The sequence below is a fragment of the Gymnogyps californianus genome, chromosome 3 (assembly GCF_018139145.2).
Source record: "Gymnogyps californianus isolate 813 chromosome 3, ASM1813914v2, whole genome shotgun sequence".
Taxonomy (NCBI): Eukaryota; Metazoa; Chordata; class Aves; order Accipitriformes; family Cathartidae; genus Gymnogyps; species Gymnogyps californianus.
Window position 1 is genome coordinate 12,766,601 of NC_059473.1, and position 27,369 is coordinate 12,793,969.

A 27,369-nucleotide genomic window follows, 5' to 3' on the forward strand; every position below is an offset into this window, starting at 1 on the left:
TTATTTCTTTTTGAAGAGCTTGCGGAAGGAGCTCCGGAAACCCCCCTTGGGCTCGTGCCGCGGGTTGTGGTCGCTGAAGGATGTTTGCTCATTGTCATCCTTCTGGCAGAACCTGGTGTTGTCTTCTGCATGGAGCTCCTAAAAGGGAAAAGACAATTTAACCAGCATTTGCAACCTCACATCTTTGTCCCCTTCTCTCTCTTTCTCTGTGCTAGGAGGGACCTGGTGGGTTGAGGAGGTGCTGGCAAGGCTGGGAGACAACAGGTCACTCAGGCCTTGGCAGCACTGGTACCTCTGCAGAGAGCTTGTTGCTGGCTCTGAGTCTGAGGCAGTGGCAGAGGAGTGGAAGGATAAGCTTTGTTAGAGGGAACTGGAGCCTTCCTTGCTAAGCTTTTTGTTTAGGGGGAGCTTACTAGCCCCTTTTGCCAATGAGGGAGCAAGCCAGCATGGGCAGTTGAAGGAACTTCCCACCCTCTCCTTGCTCATGAGCTCCGTTTACCCTAGGGCAGAGAGGCTTCAGGCTTCTTGAGCTGATACGGTGTGAAAGACTCTTCTGTTGGCTCTGCTGCTGCCTGGTTTTATATCTGTGGGGCAGAAGGCTTCATTAGCACACACACCTTGTGGTAAATGTGCCACTAAAAGATCTCTTCCCCTTTCAGGAGAGTGCTGAGTTCCTCTCAGCAAGGCTCTGGACAAGTCCCTTTCCTCCAGTTATGCCCACCACTGCCATGGTGGTCTCATTTGCTCTGTGAGGGAGAATGTGTCCTGCAGTTCTGGACTAGCTCCACATCTGCACCCTGCTGTGGGCCATAGCTCTGTGCAAGTGAGTGCCAAAGAGCTCACAGGCTTCTGTTTCTGGGGGGCCTGTGTCCCCATGGCTCTTCTTCCTCTGCCTCATCTCCTCTGCTCAGGCGTCCACCACCTCCTTCACTCACTAGACTTTTTTCTCTTTTCTTTTGAGGTTTCCTTGCTGCCTTTTTGTCAGGCTGTTGGAAGCTTCCTCCCATCATCATCTGCATCTACAGCCTCGTCTGCATCTTGCCTCATTTTAACAGGAGGGTGTGTATCTAGGCAGCACTGAGAGAACTAGCTAAGCGCCTCACAGCACCCTTGGCCTCTTCCCCAGGAAGTGTGAAGGGCATCTTCCCCCCTGGCTGTGACAGCTCAAAGCTGACTCTGAACAGGCACTACAGAAACATTGTTCCTGCAAGACCTGGAGAGCTAGAGTGCTGCCTGCCATGCCAGTGGTTGCCTGAGGGACACGGTTGCTGGGCTCTGTCTGTTTTCACACAGACTTTAGCATGGGTCTATGATCCATGCAACAAACACAGGTGAAACAAAACCCATGGACCAGGTCTTGCTGGTGTAAATGGGTTGAGTTCAGCCGAGTCATGCTGGTTTACACCGGCTGAGGATCTGATACTAAATCCATTGGTTTTCTTAACCCAGCACTCCTCACAGCAGGTGGAAAGGCACCTTTTTAACTGGGTGCCACCCTATACCACTAATTTCAAACAGCTTTGCGCATACTTAGTGACCCTGATCAGATACAACATTTACTTGTGGGAGAAGCTCAGTGACAGCTAGAGACACATAAGAGGCTAGCTTGTCCTGGGGGTGTTCTAGCTGTCAGTCAGCCAGCTGTGTGCCTCAAGCCCATGCTTATCCCCGGGGAAGATGTGTGTGAAAAGGAGCTGTCTTGTACCTCCCTTGGGCATGTACATGCAGATGGGGACTTTGAATATGTGGACTTGGAAGCTGTTTTGGCATGTTCTGCCCTAACTGTATCTCAGATCTTTCTCCTGCTGCTGCCGCTGCTTCTGCACCACCACGTGCCTTTTTTTTTTCCTCCTCCTATTTAAGCCTCCTTACTTCCAAAAAGCTCTGTTTTTCACCCGCTCCTCTCTGTGGGGGGAAGTAGCTCCTTTGGGAGCTTCGAGATGAGGCTGAGATCATGTGAGGCTGGACATTCCTCTCCTGCTTCTGCTGCAGCCGGCTCCCACTGCTGCTCCGTGTGCTGTAGAGTCTGGTGCTCACACCCTCAGCGCTCCTCGGCAGCTCCTTCAGAGACCTGCTCAGCTGCTTGCCTTTGCTGTGGAACATCTCACGCTTGTAAGTACTGCTGCTTACAGGAGTGCAGCTCTTAGGCAATGGCTGTAAGGCATGATCTGTCCTCTCTGGTTCTGATGTGAAGTTAACAGGCCTAAGGAAGCAAATGTCTAAGCTGGACTCGGAAGAGGCCGGGGAGCAATTGTCAAAGAGAGCGAGGTTTTGGAAGGCATCATCTTCATAGGGGCCTGGCAGGGTGAAAACCTCCCCAGGGTAGTCAAACTCTTCATAGCTTGGCGCAAAGTTCCTCGCATCCTGCAGCAGCTCCACAGAGGTCCTGATGGCTCTCTCAGTGTTTCCCACTGCATCAGCTGGTGGTGCTTCATACTCCATTTCAGGGATGGATTGTAAGGGGGCTGTCAGAGCTTTGAGTTCCTGCTCTGTGAGCTGAGAGGATGCAAGGATATTCTCTGGCCTCTCATGTTTTCTGCTTTCCATTTCCCAGTCAGGGGGCTTTACAGCCTGGATGTTCTCCATCACGGTTGGCTGGGGTTTCTTCATCTGGGGTATCAAATGCCTTAAAAATAAGAAACAAAACAAAAAAACAGAAGGAAGTGGAATACTAAAGGATGTCCGAGAGACAATGTGACAAGTCCCCCTCCCCCCTCGCTCCCCTGGCCCTATTCTCTTGCTTTTAAGGCCAAAAGGTATTTTCATATCTTCGAGAACAGTAACAGAGCTGCCACTAATAGAAATTGCCTGACTGGGTTAGCAGGAGCAAACTTGCAGGGGTAGAACTGCTTATCCAGTAGCTTTGGCTGACTTTTGTACTCTACACCATGAAATGAATAGAAACTGAGATGAGAAGCCAACTGCTCCATCTCTCTCCTGTTCATCTGCATTTTTTGATTTTTACTTTCCTTCTCTTTCTGTCATGTAGGGACTGTGTCTTACTTTCCTGTGGTCTGATTGTCTTTTCAGGTGGACAAGGTTCCTCTCTTGGGTAGGGTGGCTCTGTCCCCAGAAGTGTGTCAAGATTACTTGGAGGGCTCCTACCCTCTGTGTGTTCCAGGTTAGTCAGCAGAGAGTACTGCATTGGATGAGGTATTAGGTGCAGGGTGTGTGCCTCCATGGCCCTTAACAAACACTAGTTAGGAAAGTCCCACTGCTATCTTCTGGGGACATAATGAATGGAGTGAGGGAGCAGAAATCTTGTGATGTTCAAGATGTGCAGAGCTCTGCATCCGGGGCAAGATAATCCCACACATCAGACCAGGCTGGGAGATTTGGGTTGAGCAGCAGCCCTGGTATGAACTTGGGGTTATAGCCAATGCCAGGGTAATAGATCAGCTGACAGCATGCTCTTATGGCAGACAAGGGAAACCCTGACCTGAGCTGTATTAGGAGCTGCATGGCCAGCCAAGCCTGGGGAGTTATTTTCTCCCCTTCTGTTCAATGCTGATGAGGCCCCACCTGGACCCATGTTGGGTCCTCAGTTCAGGATGAATGTGGGGAAACTGGGGAGGCACCAGCTGAGGCTACCAAGATGGGGGCCTGGAGCATCGCGTCTGTGAGAGGAGGGAGATTGGCTTGGGTAGTCTGGTGAGCAGGAGGCTAAGGATTGGTCTAATAACACTGCCACTTGAGGGGGACTCAGAATGATGAAGCCAAACTCTTCTTGTTAGTGTCAAAAGATGTAAGGAAGCACAACAGCCACAAATTGCTGACATAAGAAAAAAGGCAAGTCTAGTGTGCTTCTCGGATCATCATCTCAGTTGCCACCTATCAGTAGGCTAGAAATGGCCAAAGATTGCTGGGTGCTACCAGTAGCCCTGTCTTTCTTGAATTAGTCTTGTGTCTTTGTGATAGTGAGTCCCGTCATTCAATGATGTGCTGTGTGGAAAAGTAATTTTTTTGCTAGTCTGAAACCTTGGTCATGTTTCCTAGCTTTTGTAACGTTGACAGTGAATGTGGAGTGTTACTATGCACACCGCCACCAGGCCTACACAAATACATGTCCTCTCTGGTACACTGTTAAGTCAGCTAGCAAGAGCGTTGACAGCCCTGGGTAGACCTCTGAAATGTTTCCTGCTTGTAAGCCACATGGTAGTGGATAGCAGGAAGGAGCCAGCCCTTCATCTCTCTATGCATACACAGGGAGTAGTCTTGGAAATGACAGTCTGTAACTGCCTAGTGTCGCTGGCATAGTATGGGTGAGGAGAGAGTTTTCAGCCTACTTTGAAAGCCTTCTACTAGGACAATAGGCTTACGGGGTTGTCGTGCCAGAGGAAGGTGCTGGTGGGAACGACTGTATTGTCTCTTCAGAGTGGATCCCGCTGTCCCGGATAGATGTTGCACTGGGTGTTGGAGAAACCTCTTGGCTCGTACACTGGGAGGTGAGACCTTTGTACAGCTTCACCAGGGATGACCTGAGGGAGGAGAAATCCATCGTCGTGCTAAGAAATAAGGCAGGGAATGAGCACGAGCATGTAGAATCACAGAAAACAGGGCTGGGAGGGACCTTAATATTCCCGTTCACCTCTTCCCACCCCAAGGAAGGACCTGTTCCACCTAGTCTGTCCCAGTCAGCAGGGCGTCCTGCTTTCAGTCCTGTTCTTAATGCCTCTCCTGATAGCAGTCCCTCCCCAGCAGTCTGCACCAGCCCTTTACCACCCTCCATATTTGGAAGCTTCCCTTGAAGTTTGATCTTGTCCTGCTCCCCCAGTGAATCATCACAAGGAGCAAAGGCAACCAGATTTTGATTTTAGTAAAAAGTCTTGATTTCAAGGAACTCTTCTGAACCACAGCTTGAGAATCTACATTCAGGGTCATTTCTATCACAGTTCATCTCAAACAGGTTATGGGAGGCTTTTGTTTCTCCCACCCCACTCCCCCAGTAAAATAAGATAACACTATTCTTTCTCAATCTTAGCCTGTGAGGGCTTCAGGCAACAGTCTTGGTGTTCACCAGGGCCCCAAGCTGCCAAAGCAGCTAAGTCCCCATGTATTCTCCCACTGGGGAGTGACTTTGCCATCAGCTTAAGGAATCAAATGTTCCCATGAAACACGTGGCTGCTATGTTTAGGAGGATTAAACTGATTTTCCTTTCACTCTCAGAGTTAGACAGAAGGGCCCACCCCAAATCTGACCTCAGTTTGGAGGACAAATGCCAATAGTGGGCCTTCTCCAGCATTCAAATGCAAAGGGCTTTGTTTTATTTCAACAGAGCAATGTGCCTGTTGATCTTGCCTGGACCTAAACCCCCTGTTTCCAGGCTTCCCCCACACCTCCCTTTCCCTGGTGATAGAGAGAATGAGCTGATGTTGTGCTTACTTCTTCAGCTTTTTCCTCTTCTGTATAAGCAGGTCTTCATTGCATTGGAAGAGGAGGCTATAGTGTGAGATGAAAACCCGGAGGCGCTGCACACACACCAGCAGCAGGTAATAGTCAGGATGCTCTTGCTCCGTGAACTTCAGGACATTCTGGGGCAGAGAGGAGATCAGGCTGTTTGGAGGGTGTCCTAACCCTTTCTGGGGAGAAGGTGCTATTGGGACCATGGATTAGTGCTCTGGAGTGCCCATGGCACTGCCCTGTGGGAGCACAGTGGGAGGACTGCTAGGCAGCACCAGTTTCTGAGGGACTTGGGCAGGGCCTGCCTTCTACTACTCTAGTGCAAATACAGAAGTAACCACGGTAAATGTAATCATGGGATGTGTGGGTGATGCACTGGTTGAGTTTAACATTGGATAAATAAACCAATGTCTTGTTTTTATAGGGTTTGCTTTCTGCATCATTTGCCTTGTCTGAAATGTTTTAGTACAATTCAGATAACCCTCCTGTGAACCTGAACTCTTTTTATCAGCAAGCTCTGTGTAGGAAAGGTTGTTGGGCCCTAGGAGCCTCTAGCCCTCTCAGTCTCTAAGCCAACAGGCATGTGGACCACTCTGCAAAGAGGCCAGCTTTGTTACAGGAGTTAGGTTGGAGCTCACAGTAGATGTGCCCCATCTCTGGCCTCCTGTTCTCCCAGAGCAGCAGGCAGCAGAGCTTTTGGCTTCCCAGGGGACAAAAGTTGATTCTGTCAGGCCAAATGGAGAAACTGGCAAATAGAAGCAAGCTTCAGGTGAAAATGATGAAAATTAAGCCATTCTCAGCTAGCTTTCCCTTTCAGAGGTTTTTTTCAGAGAGCCCACCGGGTTAGCCAGAAGCCCTGTACCTGTACAGGCCTGAATACCAGCTCTGAGATAAGTGTCACATGTTGTGATAAGAGTTCAACAAGACAATTTCTATCCTGGGGCCCTACCTGTAGATGAATAAGGTATTCAGGGATTCGCTGGACTATATGGAAGAACAGAATGTAGAGATCAGACTTGATTTCTTCTTCTACCTGAAATAGAGAAAGCAACTTTAGAGTCTCTCCCACCCATAAAACATGTCTGCTTCCAAATGGTTCTGGGGTTTAATGAGTAGTTATGCTGTAAGTAGTTATAACAGTTCACAGGAGCATGCCAGTCAAGTGGCAGTTGTGCGTGACAATACACCGGTCTTCATCTTGCTTCTAGAAGGGATATTTGCAACTCCTTCCATCAGCAATACTAGTCCTAGGAATGAAATTCCTTAGGTTGGGGATTATCTACGATGGACACTCGCCCTAATTAAGTAGGGGTGTATGTTTAAAGTGCACTAGTTAAGTTTCATTGAAACCCCAGGTAGACACTGCTGTTCAGAATGAAGTTCTTAGTTTAGGCCCAAATGAATTGAACAAAATGAGATTGACTTCTAAGTTAAGATGTCTTGGAAGCAAGCTAGTGTGGTTTAGTTATTGCACTTTAAAACTACTTTTATATTTAACTTTCCTAGTTTAAACCAAGAATCAAGGGTGTGAGACCAAATACCTGAAGCTGAACAGTAGAGACTGTTTTCTCTCTAAAGCACTTACAGCCTCGCTCTTGGTCTCCCTGTTTCGATGAGTTCTCCATTTTCCAGGAGACACCATTTGCCTGGGACAGGTCTGGATAGCATGTGCATAGGCAAGCTTTCTAGGAGGTTTGATCTGAGACATTATTTCATGTCACAGCAGAAATATAGTTTTGGTTACACACAGTGATGAACATGTTAAAGCTGCCTTTTGTAGGTGCATGTCAGCCATGGCAACGTTTGGGAAACTGGCATTTGGTAACAGAACAAATGGATTGGCAGAAGAGCCCTATCGTGGGCAGGCATAACAGGAAGAGATCCAGGCTTGCATGTTGCCATTATGTGTCTTTGAAGTAGGCAGGAAGTTTACCTCCTTCAGGATCACCACATGGATCAGAGAGATGCATTCTGGTAGGTCCCTCAGGTAAGCAACATAGTAGTCCAGAAAATTGTTCTTACAAAAGGAAAAAGAAAAGAACAAAGAAACTTAAGAGAGATTTTTTGGTCATAGAGCCAGCCAGAACGAGAAACTGTTGATTCCCCACCATCACTCCTGGGAGCTCATCAGTGCAGCAGAGCTGCTAACTGTGTGAAGATTTCAGGGCTTGGGACTTTTCAAGAAAGGCTGTTTAATAAAATGTGTTCAGCTGTTGAGCACAGTGTATAAAGCTTTATAGCAGATGGGAGGGGTAGAGAGGCTGGGGAGGAAGAAGCTTTTCTTATTTAAGACTTAAAATTTATAAAGCATCAGATGAGTTTTTACACATCCTTCCAGGAGAGGTCCCACTGCTCACCAGGGGTTGGGCAGGCCTTCACCCTGAGAAGGAGGTGCTGTTTTACTTGGGGCTACAAACCATATAGGATAAGGAGCCTGCCCACCCGCTTGTCATAACTCTGAGCAAAGTGTATTGGGGAAGGGGAGCATAAGAAACATGCTCTTTTCATACCCTCACTGTGAATACAGACATCCAAGCTGTCAAGGCTCATGTGTGGCTCCTGCAACCAAGTCTAGGTCTCATGCATTTATTATAGGGCTGCGCTATGTGTCTGCGTGCCCCCAGGTGGGTCTGGCATGTGGGCTTCCTGACCAACCAAGTACTACAACAAAGGGGCTACCATGCACCGGGACTCTTCTCAAAGGAGGCTGGCTGAAAGGCCTTACCCTAGCCACAGCTTCACAGCACAGCCCTTCTGCTGCAAGGTATTTCGGCCCACCTATGGACCATCAGCACAACATCATGAATCATAGCAGAAGAGTTCAGAGAGGTCTGTAACATACCTCATCATTTGTTAACTTCAGGAAGATGTCTCCTAGGATCCCTTGTCGTGGCCAGCTCAGGACTCGCTCCTGTAGAGCGTGAAGTAAATCGACATGCTGCTGGACTAGGTACCGCAAAGAGTTGGGGAAGAAACTGAAGGGAAACGATATCAGACTGGTTACACAGAGCAGAAGCTCAGCTCTAAGCATGTACTGCTGAAGTGTGCATTCATGGGTGGTCAGCACAGGCGTGCTTTAAACACAGGTATTATTAACTACTTTTATTGGAGTCCTGGCTGCACCAGGAGGCCCTGTTTTACCTGCTATGTACATGCAGGTACCCTCCCCAGTAGGCTATTATTACAGTGTTTTGAAGGTTTCTTAGCCTGACTCTCCAGTGCATTGTGTAGCTGACCAGAATTTGCAGAATTAAAAAGCCCAAGGCAATGCTGCTGTGCCTAATGAAGCAGGACCATGGTCCTGAGCCATCCCATAGAGTGCTTGGAGGAGAGCTCAGCTTTGTATGTTGTCTCATTTGTCAGGCCCTTTAACAAACCAACCCTTTCATGCAGAGCTGGTCAAAATGTGCTACTGCCTTTCTGTCATTTCATGCTGATTTCATCCAGAATCAGAATGAAGATGTCAAATATCAAAATATTTTGCCAGATGGAAAGGTCCCAGGGAAAAAGAGTAAAAATAAAACCTCACTTTGGACTGTCATGCTTAAGTTTGAACTGTGTGTGTCATGTAACTGCTTAAATGAGTTCACATCAATCCATGTACCAAATGTCCCACAGTGGACTTCTGTCAAATGACTCCTAGGGACAGTGGAAAGAGCCAAAAAAGAGAGAGCTTGCAAGGACTGGACTCCCCTAATGTGCTTAGGGGCTAGGAACTCCCAGGCCAAAGCTGAGTGAATGGTTCTCTCTGAGAACTGACAGCTGCCACAGGGCCTTTGCAAAGAGCTGGGTTTAACTGCTAAGCTGGGTCAGTCCCACTGGTCTTGTATCTATGTGTAAATAGGTGTGTATGTCTGTATATATCGATACCTGATGGATGGCAGCCACTAGTCAGGGGCTTATGCCCACAGCAGCTTCCAGAGCTGGAGCTGTGGACTGGGAGAAGCAGGCAGTGAATACATAAAGCTTTGTTCCCACCCAGGCAGGAGGCATGCGAAAGAATAGGAGATTGATGGGACTCAGAAGGAGACTGAAATGAAGTGTTAGTGAAACAGTTTGGGATGCAAGGTGGACAAGATGGAAGGACAGGCAGGAAAGTCTTTAATCACTGCAAAAACCTTCCAGTGCCTCCAATTTTCAACTAGAAATAAGCTCTAAGTGTTCCAGGATCTCTCTGTGGATGAAAGAAAAGTGGGAGAGAGGATGATGCAGAAAGAATATTGACTGAAGAAAACTCCCTAAAAGAGAGAGCATGCTAAATCAAATACCTTCTCTCTTTGGTGCTCCTTTTCACATCTGGCCCTTGCAACGTGGCCTTGATCTTCAGGATTAGGGAAAGGTTGATGACATATTTTCTTTCGGACTCCAGCAGCTCCAAAGCGATGTTCTGCCTTTTGGCTTCCAGAAGATAATGGTTAAGTTTAAAAATAAGGAAATACCGACCTCAAGGACAGCCTCCTGTTAGACTGGTGATCTGACATTAAATCACGAAAGGAGAAACTGTCAAAAAGTGACACCAATGTCTTGTCTTTGTGTGTCTACTTCCCTCAAAATATAAAATTCTAGCCTGATGCTACAGCATGCCCCAGACATGACTGGAGCCACAGTTTGCTAAGAAAGCTCCAAAGCAAAAGTGTTTTCCCCTATGAATACCATTTTTTTTCTAAGAATAACAAAACAAGCAATCAAAGGCAAAACAACTCATACCAGGGATTCACATCCAGTTTCCTGCAGAATGAGAAGCTGTATTTTTCACCTGCTTAAGCAACTACACTGTCACAATCCCATCAGTACTCTGAACCTGCCAGGTCTTGGAAAGGAGAATGGATGTCCTGGGTGCAGAGCGATTCTGTCAATGGCACAGACCAGCAAATACAAAGGCCAGAAGTCTTGGAGACTGAGGCCCTGAGACATTCCCCTCTAGCAGGAGAAACTGGCTTGTGTGTCTCCCTCTGTAGAAGCTGATTACTGACCAGCTCACACCAGATGTGAATGCAGTTTTGAGCCTCTCTAGCCAGAGTTTTCCACTCTGTCCTTACCAGCCAAAGAGGGTTCACATATAATGTTGTCTGCTGAGCTGTATCTGCTTTGGCCCATGTCTTTCCCTCTCTCTGGTTGCTCTTTGGAAATGTATTCATCTCCCCAGTCCTTGGTGTCCTTGGGCTGCTTCCATACTGTTGACGGCAGATGCACTTTTGACTGCCCCTCTGTTGTCAAGGAAGGCTTCAGACTGTCGTCTGTCTCTATGGTTGCTCCTGCAATGACAAACAGCTGTATGGATCTTGACATCTCAGTTGACAGGTTGTGCTACAGCAGGCAGCTAACCTGCATTATCATCCATTTCAAGTACTGGAAGGAGAGTTTGAAGCATTCTCTGTACTTCACAAGGCTGTAGCCTTGTAGTGTTAATTTACAAACAGAAGTGCAGTTGGCGAGCACTTTGGCAGAACAAGGTTTGCACTCTCCCAGCATTTATTTTCAGGCCAAATAAGGTCCAAAATTAGACACGTTAGAAAAGAAAAAACATATATTCCAAGTATGGTTGTATTTCAGGGTTTTGGGACACTTCAGGACTTGGTAATATGACACTTATTGGCAGGTATTGTAGAAACAAAGTATTATTATAATTTGGATTTAAATGCCATTCTCAATGGATGTAAACTGTCATGGCTTTTAAAATTTTTGTTAGTGTGGTGTGATTATACAGCAGCAGCAGCACTGATAGTCTGAGGCTATTAAATCACAGAGAAGGTAGGGGAGGGTGCAGGTGTGTTAGAATCATTGGGCTGGAATTGCTTTAATGCAAATACTTTGAATTTGGGTTGCAATGAACCATTTTCTGTAGCTTTTGTTCTCTCTTTTTTCCAAGCGGATTCAAGCAAAAGAGCCATCCAGAACAGCGAGTGCTTCTAGTGAACAGTGCAAACATCTAATGGTTGTTCTAATGTGTCCTTTTGCTGGCCAGGATCCTTAGTGTCCCCTTACTATACCCTTCTCTTACTTCTGACCAATTTTTATTTTCGACAGAAAAACTTCTCTGTTACTATTCAGACATGTCTACAAGGAATCTGGAAGCTGGTGGGCAAATAAACAGCTCACCAATTCTACTGGTATGTAGTCACTGCAAAGACCATCTCTTTCCAAGTGGCACAATGGCGCGCTCATTATTCTTTGCTACATCAGTAAGCCTCAATTCTTCCTTTCTGCAAAGGCACTTAGAACCTGCAAAAGCAGCAGCAGAAAGGCTTTCCCTGCCAAGTATCAATCCTTTGCATTGTCTGTCAGGTATTCGGCACTTCAGGGACACGGGTTCTCCCTCATATCGACTGCAAATATGAAAATGGAGGTACACGGCAAAGTGAAACACATTCCTGTGAAATGCATTTCCCAAAAGCATTTCTTCACTGCAGTAAAGCAAGCCCTCTAATTGAATCATTGTCCTACTGTTTTGTGACAGTTTGATATTTTCCTACCTGGACCTGCTACGACTTTCACACTTCCTTCTCCCATTGGCATGATCCTGGTGTCAGACACTGTTGAAGAACAAAGGGAAACTTTACAAGAGAAGACAGCTGTAGAGCAGGCTTCCTCCTGCCAAACCCAGTCAGTATGGTTAGATCCTCCAGTCTTTCACATTTTTTCTATGGAAACACCCCTGTTAGATCCTCCACTAAGGAGGATCTTTTTACTGTTGTGGCTCTTCTTGTGCTCTTTGTTTCAGCAGCACCTGCAGGCAGGCTAATGTGGGGGTCCCTGTTGTGCTTGGCGCTATATGACTGCAGAGGAATGTGAGCAGTCTTGGCTTATCCTTGCTCAGTAGATGCACGTTGGGTAGAAGACACCCAGCAGGCAGAACAAGAGGATGGAGGCCTGACACAGAGACACGGCTGCCATTTTGGGTGGAAAGGAGCTTATTGAAGAGTGGAGGGGTGAGATGACTGGAAAGAAAGGGGCAGTGGGAGAAGTGGGTGAGAGAGGTAGATGTGCAAGAGGGATGTGAGGGAGAGGGCTAACATACCACCTCAGAGTAGGGCAGAAGGGGGTCATGACTGGCCAGATTCTGAGCAGAACAGAGTAGAAAACAGAACATGGTTTTCATCCAATCTCTGCCTTTGTTGGTATTTTAAATGTATATGTTTTTAGCATCTTCCTATCTGAACAGCAAGAGAGTGATAGACCAGTTTAGACCCCCGAAGTTAATTATAGAAAAAAAGGCTCTGGTCCATCACCTTTTCTTTGATTCCAACCTTCACAAGTGTTTGGCAGTTGACAATGTTTTCCTGGTCAAGATGTAACCCTAACACCATGGGTTAGCAGCTTCCACAGCTAACAAGGGCCAGTGATTCTTCTAGCAATGTGTACATGCAAGGAGCAGTGACACCAGTAGCCTAGTGTGTATATGTACCAGTTCCCATGTCCCCTTGTCAAATCAACCACTGGTATGGCCCTTTAATGATACCAGGTGTTCTCTGTCAGCCCAGTCCCTGTGATCCTCCTTTCTGTGCCCTGCTCCCTTACATGGAAACAAATCCACAGGTATTTTTCGCAGGGGCTCCTACTTGGCTCTGTGTCTGTGCCACTAGCATTACAGGGAAGAAGATCCAGCCTGCTTCCCTTTCCTTGGAGGAGGCAAGCCATGCCTTTTGGGACAGTGTTCACAGAGCAGCATCTCCTGAATCCAGGCCAGCACCAAGGTTGCTATCCTGAGACACTGTGCTGAGGTGCATTCATAGGCACAGGAGCTGTGCTGCCAAGGGGAGCACCCCCATTCTCTTTTTGTGCTTCTGGCACCTGAGGAAAATTTGGTGTCCTCTTACCCTAGTGATCTTTTTCTGGATTTTTTTCCCAAGGAAGGCACTGCATTTGCCTACTCTATTTCCTACCTTTTTCATAAGTCACGTTGTGTAAAAGACTTGTAAAATCTTCATTGATCAGCACAGGTTCTGGGAGGTTAATGGATCGGAACGGGCTGCCCTGGAGAGGTGTAGGCACTGTCTGTGACCCGTGATCATCCTTCTGTGCTCTTCTGTACAAATACAAAGAATGAGACTGTTGGAAGGTATGAATGCTATAGGTGAAGCTCCTACACTATAGTTGTGGCAGACACCAGTATAAGTACAAGCACAGAGTCAGAAGTAGGACAACTCCAGCAGAGACCAGGAAAGGAGTTGGCTTTGATGGAGTTGGCTTTGATGCAGTTCATGAACAATGTTCTGGAATTAATTTCCACTGGCTATAGGAGAAGGTTATTTCAGATCTGTTCTTTTGCAGAGCATATTTCATCTAATTAAATGGCTTAATTAGCTAAGGGGCTAGCCTAGATTTGCAAAGTGTTTGCATCAAGGCAGCTGTACACTCGTCATCAAAACTCTATTTTCAGGAGCAGGCTAATCAGGGCCAAGGTGGATGAGCTGTCTCCTTCATCACAGCAACAGTGTGACCCAGCAGTGTGCAAACATACTCCTGCATGACCCTGCTCAGAGAAGAAAAGGCTGGTGACAGGAAAGCAGAGCATGATTGCACCATCAGGAGCCCACTGAGTTCTGCACACTTGGAAGGGGAAACTGCAGTGCTATTGTCTGGATGGGGGTGGCTTAGCAATAGCTTGTAATGGTGAAGGCTCCTGACTTTCAACAATATTCCTGCCCCAGCACGTCTGTGTGTTTCACCAGGCCTGGGTTTCCCTGAGAGCTGCTGGGGCTATTTTGCTGTTGGAATCCCAGTGAGGTGTTGGTGTTTTTCTGCAGTGTTTGCTCTGTTGGGTATATGTCTAAAAGCCTGGAGTGAACTGAAGACTAGAGCCTCTAGCAATAATCAGGGTTGATACACATGTCCAGCCAGGAAAAGATTAAGAAATTAAGCTATAAGGAAATAAACAAAATGGACACCACTGCTAATTAGCACTTCCGGAGCCCTGGAGTTCGGGCCCTTACTTAGCTTTCACTTTCCGTGATTCCCGCCGCTTCTCTTGCTGCAGCTGTTCAATTTTCTGTTGCATTTCCTCCTGCTTGGCACTGATTTCTTCAATCATTGACTTTGCATCACTGAGCTCCTCCTGAGAAACAGGCAAAAGTACAGCATTCCCAGGGTGCCCATCAGCCTTACATAGCACAGCTTTAAATGCTGGCTGGTGTGCACTAGAGATGCTTCAGGGTGCTGTGGAGAGTGGCTCTGTGATTAGACACTCTTCCTTTGCAAGTCCAGTGTGTGTAATACATGCCATGCACAGCGTGGCAATCCTTAATTCAACTACAGGCAACTCAGCCAAGCCAGCATGATGTCACATGGTTAAGGCACTGGTGGGAGATGGAGACATAGGGCTTCATCCACCACCAGCTGAAAGCATTAGGAGGACTCCTGCCTTTAATGGCATTTGGAGGTGGGCCTGAGGAAGCACGTTTCCCTCTGCAGTTCTCCAGCATGTGTATTCACATGTTGCACTTCATTCAGATCCCAGTGTGATCGCTCACATGTATAAGCTTTTGCCAGTCAGGCCTTGGAGCTGCCTTTTTAGCCTGGTTTCCTAAGGAAATGAGGCCCTCCGTAACCTCCCTGTCAGCACGTTCTCCCTCAGGCAGTTTCAACCAAGCCTTACTCAGATGTAGAGCTCTGATGCATGAAGTTACTGCAGGTTTCATCAATACGAGCAGCAGGATGGAGGAGAGAGACTCAAGAGTTTCTTGTAAATTGAAGGAGAGGGATTTTCCCCAAGCAAGGAGGTGGCTTCACTGGGAGCTCAATGTTTGGACAGTCAACGTGGGTATGAGGCAGAGGGAGAGCAGCCTTTGCCCTTCCTGTTGCTTGCATAATTCCTTGTATCTGGATTTTAAAACCCCTTTTTCCCCCCATAACAATGTCCTGCATAACCCTGCCTCTGGTTGCTTTGAGACCTCTGCCATGTGCCCTTACACTTCTTGTCTCCCTTGCTCATCTGGAACCACAGGGCTCCTTTTTCCCGGTGCCATCCATCTCTCCCTGTCACAGGGTCAGTAACAGGCTTTTCCCGTAAGCAGCCCTCTTTAACTTCACAAGGTATTATTGACTCAGCAAAACCCCATGGGGAAAATTTACCATAAAAACAATAAAACAGTTCCTCTGCCTGCCTCCTCACAGGCAGTCATCCAGTTTCTGCATGGAGACGCTGGCTGGTTTAAAGTGTACATCAAGCCTTCTTGCTAGGCTCTCTCTCCAGTCCTTTGTCTTTATCCTCTTGGGCCGGATCAAACCAGGCAGCACTTCCTCCCAGCCGTGTGGGAATGCAACTTCAAAAGGCTTTAGGGTTTTGTGTTAATTCCCTGCTCCCCAGCGGCTTTGGTTCCTGTAGGAAATGCAGGAGACCTGACCCAGGGAGAGGTATGGCACAGTGGCCCAGTGGCAGCCTGTGAACAGGCCATGTGCCCATTGCATGTGCAGCCCAGAGTTGCTTGTTGCCCAAGGTTGCTTGTGCCCAGGGTAGCTCGCAGTACTGCCTCATGGCCCATTGAGAAGGCTAAACAGGCCAGGACATGGGTTACGTTTGGGTTGGAGTAGTCGGGGGAGACACAAAGCCAAAGGAAGTGCACTAGATATATCTGAAACAATTGCCAGCTCATTTTCTTTGCAAGCAGGAAGGATTGATGGAGGAGAGGGAATGCTGCCCCATGCCACCTGAGCTAATGTGGCAGGTATGCAACCCCCCACAGGTCACACTCCTACCTTGAACGTGTTGAGGGAATTCTTCATCTCAGCCACTTTCTCTTCCATGGCACAGCGGCAGCTCTTGACCTTCTCCTCCAGCGCGTACTCGCCATGCTGGATTCGCGACAGCTCCTGCATCGCTTCTGTGAAACCCGCCTTCAACTCAGAGGCTAATGCCTGCAACTAGAGGAACCACAAACATGGTGGGTTCAGTCCCTCCTCCCAGATGCAGGTAGCTGTGTTCCCGAGGGTCACCCATGGTTCCAAGTGGCATGAAGGCTGAGTGTAACCCATCCTGTAAGTTGCTGTCCTCTTTCTCCTCCTCCTGTCATGGCTGGGAGACACAGGGGGAGGTTCGGCCCCTGCTGCAGCCTCAGTACAGGGTAAGAGGTGTTTATCTTGGGCAGTCAATATGCCTCTTTCTAGACTTAGAGTTTTTCCAGGCTCCCTGGCAGTTTGCAGCCTGTCAGTCTGTAGAAGGAGAGAACAGCCTGAAACATGCCAAGAAGGTTTGCAATAACAGCAGCCAGATTATCAATCCCCAAAGCAGCTGAGCAATCAAGAACATGTCTGGTTTTGAGCAAGTCCTCCTCCCCCACATGCTTGTGGGGCTGGTGCTTTCCCCAGACAGGTCTAACACCTCCCAGCTCTCCAAGGGCTGTGGAGAAGCTCTGTCCTTGGTCAGCGGACCATTTCCAGGGAAGGAGGCAGCTCTTTAACTTGTGATGGGGAGGGAGCGGGAGGTTTTCCCGTGGCATACAGCGACACTGTGCCCACTCTCCCTGTTTTCTGACCCTAGAGGCCCTAGCGCTGCTGGAAGAGCTCACAACCTAAGCTGGAGGCAGCCGGTTGATAGCCGGGCGAAGCAGGAGACAGACCAGGGCGAGCGAGGCTGGCATAGCGAGCAAACAAAGCAGGTGTGGAGTTGGGCAGTGAGGGGAGGTAGGCGGCTTGCGGAGGGCTAAGCGGGGACACCCTCTTCGGGGGTAGCTTGGGCTGGCTACCCTGAACTCTACCCCCACTGCTGTGAGCAAGGCACTCATTCTGCCTGCACAAAGCCCACGGCGAGGTCGCGGCCCAAGGTGCTTCGGTACCAGTGGTTTTTACCTTTACAACAGAAATTCGGCCTAACATCTGGTTATAAACTGAGTCCAAAACTGGAGCACTGATGATAAGAGGACAGCCACCCCGGGGAACTCAGGCGCTTGAGTCCTGTAAATGGAGCAGAGATGGCTTCCGATACCTCGGGGCAATGGCATGCACCATCCTCCTCTGATCAAGACTTGCAGCATCTTTACAGAGGACGTCTGCCTGACATCCCCACTCTTACCCCAGTGCTTACCCCACAGTCCCCAGTTTGGTCTGGCTGGACACACGTTCCCAGAGCTGCCTGGGTAGGAGGAGTGGGACTGACAGGAGCTGGGACAGGGCAGAGGGGAGCAGGAGGCTGAGGACATCTTCCCTCCTTAGGCAGTCAACCCTGACTCCCAAAGCCAGCTGGAGCTCCAGACCCCTTGGTTCAATCCCTTCACCCACCCTTCCTGGCCACAGCGGACACCTTCCTGTGATACTCCTGTGTCACAGGAATTGTCACCCTGTGACCTGTGAGTGTAGCCTGAAGGGTTAGAGGGGCTGCTTGGGGCCATGGCTGCTAGGGAGGCAATAACCATACTGCTTCTGATATCTCAGCCTAGGGGGGTGAGCCGCATGGTCTTAGCATCATCAGACATCCTAACATACATGCCTGGAGAAGTGGGGGGATACAAAGTACTGCAACTGTGCAAAATGTTAATATTCCCATCCCTGCTCACAGATGCTTGCCAGACTTCCACACTGAGCTGACATTGCCAAGGTAGAGTCTCCCTGCTAGCCTGCATCAGGGCTAGGCATCGCACACTTTCCTCCAAGTGAAAAGGGGTGATCCATCAGATCCGTCCCTTCCAACTGAAATATGCTATTCTATTCTATCCTATGCTATCCATTTTAGAGATCTGCTTCAGGATGGAGATGTCACAGCCTCAAGTCTTGCTACCAGTGGAGCAGTCCAGAAGCTGGCCCTGGAGATGACAATGTCTGGGGAGAATAAGCCCAAAATGAAATGTTTCTGCCCACAAGCCTGGCCATAGTCTCCTCATATGCTTCCAGAAAGGGAGTAAATTAGACAGATCCTTTGTGAAGGGTACAGGGATGTGAGTGATTGCTGATCCCATTTGGTTTCAGAGGCAAAAACTGCTAGGCATCAGCAAAGGTCAGCAAAAAGGGACCACTGCAGAGACTTTGGTGTCCATGTGCACCAAAATGCTCTGTGAAAGCAGAGTTCAGGCAGCCAAAAGAAAGATTTGGACTAGAGGCTGGACTAAAATATCCTCTGCATCTAAGAGCAGACAGTCACTTGTTATTTTGGGGTTCACTGTTGACCAATCTCTGCTTTTGCAGTCACAGTGCTAGCTTGTTTTCTTTGTGTATCCTTCCCAGTGCTCCAGACCCCAGCCTAGGTCTGTCCTGCCTGATACATCCTTCGTCAGCCCCATGCAGCTTGCAGTGGCTATTTCAGACACTGAAAGCATCTTACACTCGCATTTCCCTTTGTTGCCACTTGATGGATGAAAGCAGCCAGCAACACCAATCAGCCATATTTGCCAGGGCTTGTATGGCTGGACATGAAGTGCTGAAACCCTGAGAACTCCCCCCTCTGCTGCCCTCAGTGCTCAGAGCATAGAAAGGAAACACAAACAGCCTTGTGGCAATGGATGCAAGTTTGATCCAAAATTGAGTGGAGTGGTACAGGAACAACACATTATCTTTGAACTCCTGCCAAGCGCAGTGTAGTGCTTGAGCTGTGGATTTTAGTCTGAGCTCATTTCTAACAACAAGCTGCAGAAAACCATCCTTGAAATCCCATGGGCTGTTACAACAAATGGAAGCCCAGCTTCCATTGAAGCATCAGCTCATGCATATGTCTTGCCCAAGTGATTATGCCTACAGAACTGGAGAGACATTTCACAGGTTTGTGAACCCCTGGAAAGTCAAGCCAATTCAGTGTTTCTAAAGTTTCTAAGTGCAACACCTACCAAAAAAGACAGATTTTATACTACCACAGAAACCTGGCAACGGTTTAACTGTAATGTGTTGCCCTGGCTCACCTGTTCATGGGAATAAATACACACCTTAACACTTAAGTTGTGGAAGTTAAGGAGCACACCTTAGCAACTTAAGTTGAACTAACTAATGCCTAGAGGATAAATGAATCTGCATGGTCACAGGGAGTCCTTAGAACCTGTCCAAGAACTATTCAAAAAAAAGTATTTAGGCATCTAAATAATTTAGTACGAGATACACATTTTAGCCCTCACCTGCCTTTGGAGTGTGGCCCTCAAACCTGACAAAGCAATGCAGTGAGGGATTCAGCGCCATGCATCTGTAGCAGATTATGTCTTTCTTGGGGGCCATGACTCCCATTTTACCTGCTGCCCTGATGTTTTTCAGCTCTGTGTGGAAAAACCATGCAAGTAAAATCTCTAGCGAGACCAAGTAACTGCGCTGTGCTCTGTGGGTAGCTGCCCATGGGGACATGAAGGGATTCTCCTCCCATCTTTGCATGACTCTGATTAATAGGACACTGAGAAGCAGTCACTTGTGATTCTCACTTGTCCTCCAGCCCAACAAGAATATGAACTGTCAAAGTCCACCTGGAGAGGGGAGCAAGCGTTTCCCAACATGGAGAGGGGAACCGTGACCGCATGGAGGAAGTAATGGTGGCGAGAGGGGAGAAGAAGGGTGAGATCAGAAGACGTACAAGGAGCATTTCTCAGCCTGGTTTTGACTTTACAAGAGTGGAGCTATTTTTCTCTCTCTCTCTCTCTCTAAAACAGCTGTGAAATCTCCTTCGCTGAGCCTCTACTCTTGTCTCACCTGCTGTACTGTCCCCAAAGAGTGGACAGGACTGATGCTGCTTTCAGGACCAGAGGCAGCAAAACTGCAGAGCCTCCCCATCCTCCCTCAGTGGGTGCCAGTAATTTGAGCCGTTTGCAAAAGATAGTGACCGTCCCTGCAGCCTAAAGCTTTGTTCAGGCTTTGAGGCAGCCCAGGGAAGATGGCTGTGGCCAGGAGACGGAGATGGCTATGGAAGGAAGGGCTGGGATCAAAAGCAGAGGGCAGAGCCTTGGTGAGCTGGGTTTACTGCCCTGGCTGCCACTGAGAGGATGAGAGGGAACCCTTGCTTCCATGAGTAGCTGTGTCCCCACATATCTCACCCAGCACTAGCCAGGCTGTTCAGGGCTCTGGGTCTCCAAAGGGATGGTTATTTGCATCTGCTGCCCTTGGCAGCTGCCTAGGGTCCTTGCACTAGAACAGGGCCTGCTCTCAGGGACCTTGAGCTGAAGCCTGTCAAAACCAGTAGAAAACAGGCTCATGATGAAGAAATACTGCACAGGAATAATTCTGCTGTTATAAATATATCCTAGAAAAGAGCAAAACCTTCTGTGGCCATGAAGGAGTACTGTCTCTGTTACTTCCCCCAGGTTATCTACTGTCCATCACTTTGCACATCTTCTTATGTGGCTGCTCTGAAGAAGTAAGTAAACATTGTGTCATGCAAAAGAGGGCTGCCTGAGGACACTGCCTGAAACTAGTCTGGCACAAAGTCCAACGCTTGCCACAAAGCCTGGATCTGATTTTTCTGAGCTGCATGATGTATGCTTTTACCAGGGAACAACTAATTTCTAGCACAGCTACTAACTCCTATGTTTAAGGGCAGCACTCCTACAGCCAAGCATTAGGAAGGCTTAAAATGCCACATAGCGGGAAAGCAGCAGAGCTGTGTTGATTTACAGTGGTAGAGAACCTGGCCCTAGGAGTATATCCAGTATTTATATTCCTAGGCAAGGATGGTAGGAATAAAGGCAGAGCAGCAGAGTAAGGACAGAAGAGAAGGATGGAGATACTTAAAGGGGGCTGCAAGCACTTATCAGCTCCTGTTTCACATCTGTGCCTCTTTTTTGGTAACTGCAGTGTCCATAGGGCCCTCGCTGAAGCAGAAGGGCACAGCCAGCTGGTAATTTTCATTTAAAGGCTTCATTAGGGTATGTCCTGGTTTCGGCTGGGACAGAGTTAACTCTCTTCTTAGTAGCTGGTACAGTGCTGGGTTTTGGATTTAGTGTGAGAATGATGTTGATAACACTCTGATGTTTTAGTTGTTGCTAAGTAGCGCTTATCTTAAGCCAAGGACTTTTCAGTTTCCCATGCTCTGCCAGCAAGCAGGTGTGCAAGAAGCTGGGAGGGAGCATAGCCGGGACAGCTGACCTGAACTAGCCAAAGGGATATTCCATACCATGGAACGTCATGCCCAGTATATAAACAGGGGGGAGTTGGCCGGGAGGCGCTGATCGCGGCTCGGGAACTAAGTGGGCATCGGTCAGCGGGTGGTGAGCAATTGCATTGTGCATCACTGTTTTTTTTCTCCCCCCCCGCCCCTTCCTTTTTTTGTTATATTCCTTTTCATTACTATTATTATTATTATTTTTCATTATTACTATTGTTAGTATTATATTTTACTTTAGTTATTAAACTGTTTTTATCTCAACCCACGAATTTTACTTTTTTTCCCTTTCTTCCTCCTCACGCCACTGGGAGGGGGGAGGGGGAAGCGGCTGCATGGTGCTTAGTTGCTGACTGGGGTTAAACCACGACAGGGTATCCACATCTCAGCTGGGTTTTTCTGGAAAGCAACACGTGTACATGGTGTTCCCAGCACACTGTCCCAACAGTGTGCTAGCTTTCCATGCATGTTGGATCCACTGTGCTGGGCCCTTCAGCAACCCAGTTACAGCTCCTGCTTGGAGCTGTCTGCGTGGGAAAAGAGGACGAGACAAGAGAAGCACTGACTAGTTAATGGAAAGCAGTATCTTCTCCACTTGCCATGGTGCACTTACAAGCAATTATGGGCATTAGTGTTGCAATGGTGACAAGGGAGGTCTCACATAGTCAGGGTTTCCAGTTCAGGGACATGTTTCTCTTTCAGAGTGCGGTTCCATATTGAACCAGACCAAGGTTTTAAGTGCTCAAAACTCTGTTGCATTTCCTGCAGACTGGAAATGTGTAGGAAACATCACTGTGGAAACACTGAAACTGCATCTTAGAGGAAGGATGCTCCCTGGGCTGTGTTATAGACAATCTTGTTGCATCTGTGGTAGCTAATTGCAGCAAGAATGTCAACTTGAAGAGTGGCCCCAGAGCTCTGGAAGTCCTGATCACCTTGAGCCAACATGGGCTTAAAGACAGGGTTTCCAAGCTCCTGACTGGGGAGCCAGACAGAGACATGCAGCAAGACTCAGCGCTCTGGCTGGCCCGGCTGCTCTGGATTGTCAGGCAAGAAGAGCACCCCATGGTCCAAGAAGCTGTGAGGCTGCCAGGATAACCCAGAGCCCCCCGGAAGACTTGGCCCCCTGCTGGGGAAGACACCCCCGCCCCGTGTCAGTCAACACATCCTTGCTCCTGGGACAGTTCGTTGGGTTTGGTGAAAGCTCATCAGAGCTCAGCCATGAAATCTCCCTCCGGCCCAGTGAATTGACATTCTCTAATTGGTGCTAATGATGCCAGCTAGTTGATTAGCTGAGCTCACAAATCACACTGTCTGTCTAAACACAACTGGTTGTAAGCAGAGAAATCTTACTGAAGTCTCTTTTAAGATGAGGTGCATGATGTATGGGCCTGTATGTATGACATTTATTCATGCAGTGTGCACATTTCAGTTGCCATGTTCCTTGTAAGTGCCTACATTTTTCCTTCCACTTAATTTAGCTTTTAAACTACTGTTTATCTATTAGTAAGTCTTTAAACTCTTGGAGTTATTTAGGGCATTTTGCTCATCTTTACCTGGGAAATCTGTGTTGCAGGCGTACTCACAGGCACACTTTCAGTCTCTCCTGTGGGAATAAAGAACTTCGGTCAATTAAAATGACTTCTTATGGTTGCTATAAATAACTGGAACAGAGGGTTTGAAGTCCCTCTTGAGGTACAAATTAGTTTTAAAGGACTCAAGTCTCACTTTAGGAGGTGTGAACACCATATCGTGTGTAAAATAAACTGCGATTATAAAACAGGAATGGCTCACCTAAATCAGATGTTAAATTCACCTCATTTGCTGTCCTGTGTCCAAAGCTGATCCATGCAAAGAGGTGAGAAACCTTGTATGTGCAATTAGGACTACATTGCTCCCTGTGAAGTTCAGTTCTGTGTACCAGCCTTAAGTAACAGGTTTTTTCCCCTAAGGCATTACTGATCCGTCTCTCTCCTGAAATTGTGAATTTTATCCTCTATTTGTACGTATTTCTATTATGACCACAAAAGGGTGATCTGATCTGTGTATTTTAAGCCCTAAGTTGTATTTTGTCACAACACATTCCAAGCAGTAATCATGTCTTTTGTAACACCAAAAAAATACACTTTTTCATCAGTTTCATCATTCCTAGGTTTTTGTGGCGTTGTGATCGCACCTGATCTTGTACGATGGAGCTAGACTTAACATTTCTGAAACAGACTTAGCTCATGGAGCAGCTTATATCTATTTTGCAGAAGTGTTTTGGACACTACAGAGACATTATCTCTAGGCATTAATGGGTTCTTGATTGAAACCAACAAGTCTATATTTATTATTTCTTCTTCTAACATTGTCTTTTCTGTGCAGAAATCTTCAATTATCCAACAGAAATTATCACTGGTTGTGCCACCATTGCACTTTGAGGGAATTGCAGTCCAATGGCCATCAGTTCCCATGTTATTCCCTACATCAGGCTCCCTGGTTGGCTGTCACTCCCAGAAAACACCATGGCACCCAGTTCCTCATCTGGATCGCCTCCCCTTGGCAATGTCACTTCATGAGATGGGTTTTCTCTTGCCTCCAAGAATCTGCTTCACTCATCTCTGCTGTCAGTCACAGACATGACCAGTGACCTCATGCCCAATTCTAGGGGCAGCAAAGCTCCCTCTTTCCATGCTGGCTGCAGATGCTCAGTGCCTTACCCACCTGGGCCTTTAAGACCACAGAAATTTAGTCCTGCGGAGGCTTGAAAAGGGTGCAGGGAGGACTCTACGCAGTCAGCCAGTGCGTGAAGTAGACAGCTGAAGCCTGGAAGTTAGAGCTTTACAAGGCACAGCTATGTTCTGATTTCTTTACCCCTGAGGGGGAATATGGGTTACCGCCAAGGGCACCTATGAATTGGCCCTGTTCTGGTCTCTAGGATTTGTCCTGATTCAGAGGAACATGAGCAAATTCCCCAGCGACTTGCAGAAGTGAGAGGCAGAGGAGGAGAGGCCGTGTGCCCCTCTCTGCCCAAGTGCCACTTTCTCCCCATGCTGGCTGATCTTGCAGCCGGGGGGTTGGGTAGCAGGGTCAGACATTGACCCTCCAGGGAATACCCTCCGAGGTTCCTCCTGTGGAAAACAAGGGGCAGCAGGCTGATTGGGAGACATAACCGTGACCCCAAAATGCCAGCTGTTTGGGGTCAAAACTCATCAAGCCAGCCCACACCAAGTCCCAAGTTTCATCTTTTAAATGGCAGGTTGTTTTCATTTTCAGGTTTGGCCCTTCTGGGTCTTTTTTTCAGATTTTCTCTGCAACCCCACGAACTAGAAACTGACTTTTGGCCTGAAGTGAATGATGAAGCTTTCTCATGATGCCTGGAGTTGAGGCTTGAGAAGGCAGCTGGTGTGTACTGCGATCCTCCTGAATCAAGAAAACTGAGGTACGTGTCTGTTCTGATGTAAATGTTACTGCTGGACTCTTACTGTGAGATGGTAACAACTGACCCGAAAAGAGCAAGAGGATGTGTTTCTTAATTAATGGCACAATACAAACCAGATGCTGGGAGGTCAGGGAGATGCTATTTTTGCAAAGTGGTGGACGTATTGAATGCTGAGCTTTGTGAAGGGCTGGAGGTGTCAGGCAGAGGTGCAGCACAGCAAGGAAGAGCCATGGTCTCTCCTCACATTCTCTTTGGGTGTTTTTCAATCTGATATATAACATAGAGGGCTTGACCCAAGCCCTGCAGAAGTCTGTAGGGATCTTTCATTTGGATTTGGATACGGATCAGTCTGTAATGTCCTTGGACACACTCAAAGTGAGGAACTGCTCCTGAGCAAGACCAGAAGAGGGAAGAGGATCCCTTCTACTGTGATTTTACCTCCCACCTTTGCCATGAGCATGACCAGAAGCACTCTCTGCATGTACCCCATCAAAACCCAGATCATTTCTATTAAGTCCCTGCTAAGAGCTGGAGCAGAGGAGGCTCCTCACAGTTGCACTGTGGGAAGCAAGGGGCTTTGTGGTTATCTCCCAACTTCTGCAGTGAACATCTGCAGCCCGTGGGGGCATACCAATTAATTGGAAAAAATCCATGAGTTAATTTCCTTTTCAGCCTGCTGTAGTGCAGGGGCCTAGGTACACAGACCTAATTTAGTCAAATTAGAATAATAATAATAGAGAAGTTAACTCTTCCGTTACCTGTGCCATGAATGAATGTTGGCATAACCAAGCATCTTTTAAGAGGGAAAGAGGTGGTCCGTGCTCTCTCCTGAGCTGACAGTTATGGGCACTCCTAAAGCTGCTCCCCCTGCTCCTCATAGTTTCAAGAGTTCCTCATCAGATGGACACAGTCACCTCTGAGGTGGCAAGGCAGAGCACAATGCTGCAAGGGGTTTGGGGTGGAAAGCAAGTACCACCAGCCCCACATTCCTCTGCAAGAAGAACATCTAAAACTGATAACCACTAAAACCCTGGACCTGAAACCCCTGAGCTTTGCAGACTTTCTAGAAGTGCTGCTGACTGTAGCAGGACTGGTTGTATGCAAGCAACGTGGCCTGGATACATCTTGGTGCTTGCAAGATCGAGACTGGTACAGAAGTCTGGTTGTGGCACTGACATGAACAAAACCCCCTTGCAACAAAGCATGTGGGGGAGAAAAGCAGATCTTCATCACAGTGCCCTCGTGTAAGATGTAGTTTTTGACAGAGGTCTCTGTACATCCCAAGGCAGAGGCGGGTCCGAGGCAAGAGAGGGGAATGACTTCCCACGTTGGACATTACATATGCCACAGGATTATTTTCCAGATGGGAGAGGGAGGTGTTTCTAAAATAAGAGATAAAAACTTCAAACCCCAGATATTTCTGTGAAACTAAAAGAAGCAAACATTTGCCCACAGCTGCTGTGGCTAAGAGGTGCTCTCAGGGGGCTGGCTGGCGGCTGCCAAGAGACAGGTCATATGAGAGCAGGTTTCTTCCTCGCTGTCTTTCATAGTATCAAGAAGTGAAATAAGAGGATGCTTTACCTTCTTGTTTGTTTGAGTCCATGGCTGCTATAGGGTGTGCGTCCTCGCAGGGACTCCTGTCCTCACTCTGGAGGGTTCTGGCTGGTCACTGGGAACATTCCATGGCTTAGAGCTGCCCACATGTGAGCCCTGTGATGGGTCAGCTGGTCTGAACCCTGAGTGCAGAAAGATGCAGAAAGGGTTTATTGAGCAGAGATGCTCAAAGTTCAGAAAACAGAGGGAGGAGGAGGAGGGATTTGAGAGGGAATGAGGCATCCTAAGGGTTTGTTTGGGTTCACAGTGCCTCCACAAGCAGAGTGGGCACCGGTACAAACACTTCCCTCCCAGCCCAAGGCCATTTGTGGTTATGTGGATGGGTGATTAAGAGGTACTGTGTAATCCCACAGAGACCATTTGCCTAGCAAGATGCTTCTTGTAAGAACACAGAAGCAAAATGAGATGTATTTTGAACAGCACATGAACATCTTGCATGGGTGCTCTGCATCAAAGAATGAGCTTTTTGCTATGCAACTAATCACCCAAAAATGTCCTCCAAACTTGCGTTTGGGCCACAGAGATACCGCCTTCACAATGCTGCTGCACAATCCTGCTGACACTTTTGGAGGCACTTGTACTGCCATGCCTGCTTTCTCTGTTAGTTGTCTCCATGACTTTTGGAGGCACAGGAGTGCTGTAAGGCACCTCGATGTGTAGAGCTGCAGCCTCTCTGGAAACCAGGGCGAACAGAGCATGATGCCGTGCCTAAGTCACTCCTTTGGTAAAGCATTTCATTGGTCCAGTAATGGGGCTAGGACCTTGGGAACGGTCTTAAGATAATGCCTGATTAATGACACAGGCACAGCCCCAGAAAAATGGATTGTACCAGCTCACACTTCTCTTATCAGCATGGACACTGCCCCACATCCACACTTCCTCTCCCCAGGGTTTAATTCAAGTCTGCTTTTGTCCAGCCTTACTAGGAAACTAGATG

At 47.8% G+C, this 27,369-nt stretch overlaps 1 protein-coding gene across 1 annotated transcript; it reads right to left on the reverse strand.

The window, feature by feature from the left end:
* On the reverse strand, nucleotides 1-26,421 carry ARHGEF33 (Rho guanine nucleotide exchange factor 33). The gene is made up of 16 exons (XM_050893043.1): nucleotides 26,400-26,421; nucleotides 22,951-23,000; nucleotides 21,874-21,921; nucleotides 16,096-16,260; nucleotides 14,334-14,455; nucleotides 13,284-13,426; nucleotides 11,874-11,933; nucleotides 10,440-10,655; nucleotides 9,669-9,798; nucleotides 8,243-8,375; nucleotides 7,334-7,417; nucleotides 6,350-6,433; nucleotides 5,383-5,531; nucleotides 4,320-4,505; nucleotides 1,873-2,626; nucleotides 1-138 (listed from the first exon to the last, which is right to left on the reverse strand). Exons 1-16 carry the CDS (start codon nucleotides 26,419-26,421, stop codon nucleotides 1-3), a joined length of 2,484 nt encoding a protein of 827 aa, XP_050749000.1.
* Between the last annotated feature and the right edge of the window lie 948 nt (nucleotides 26,422-27,369).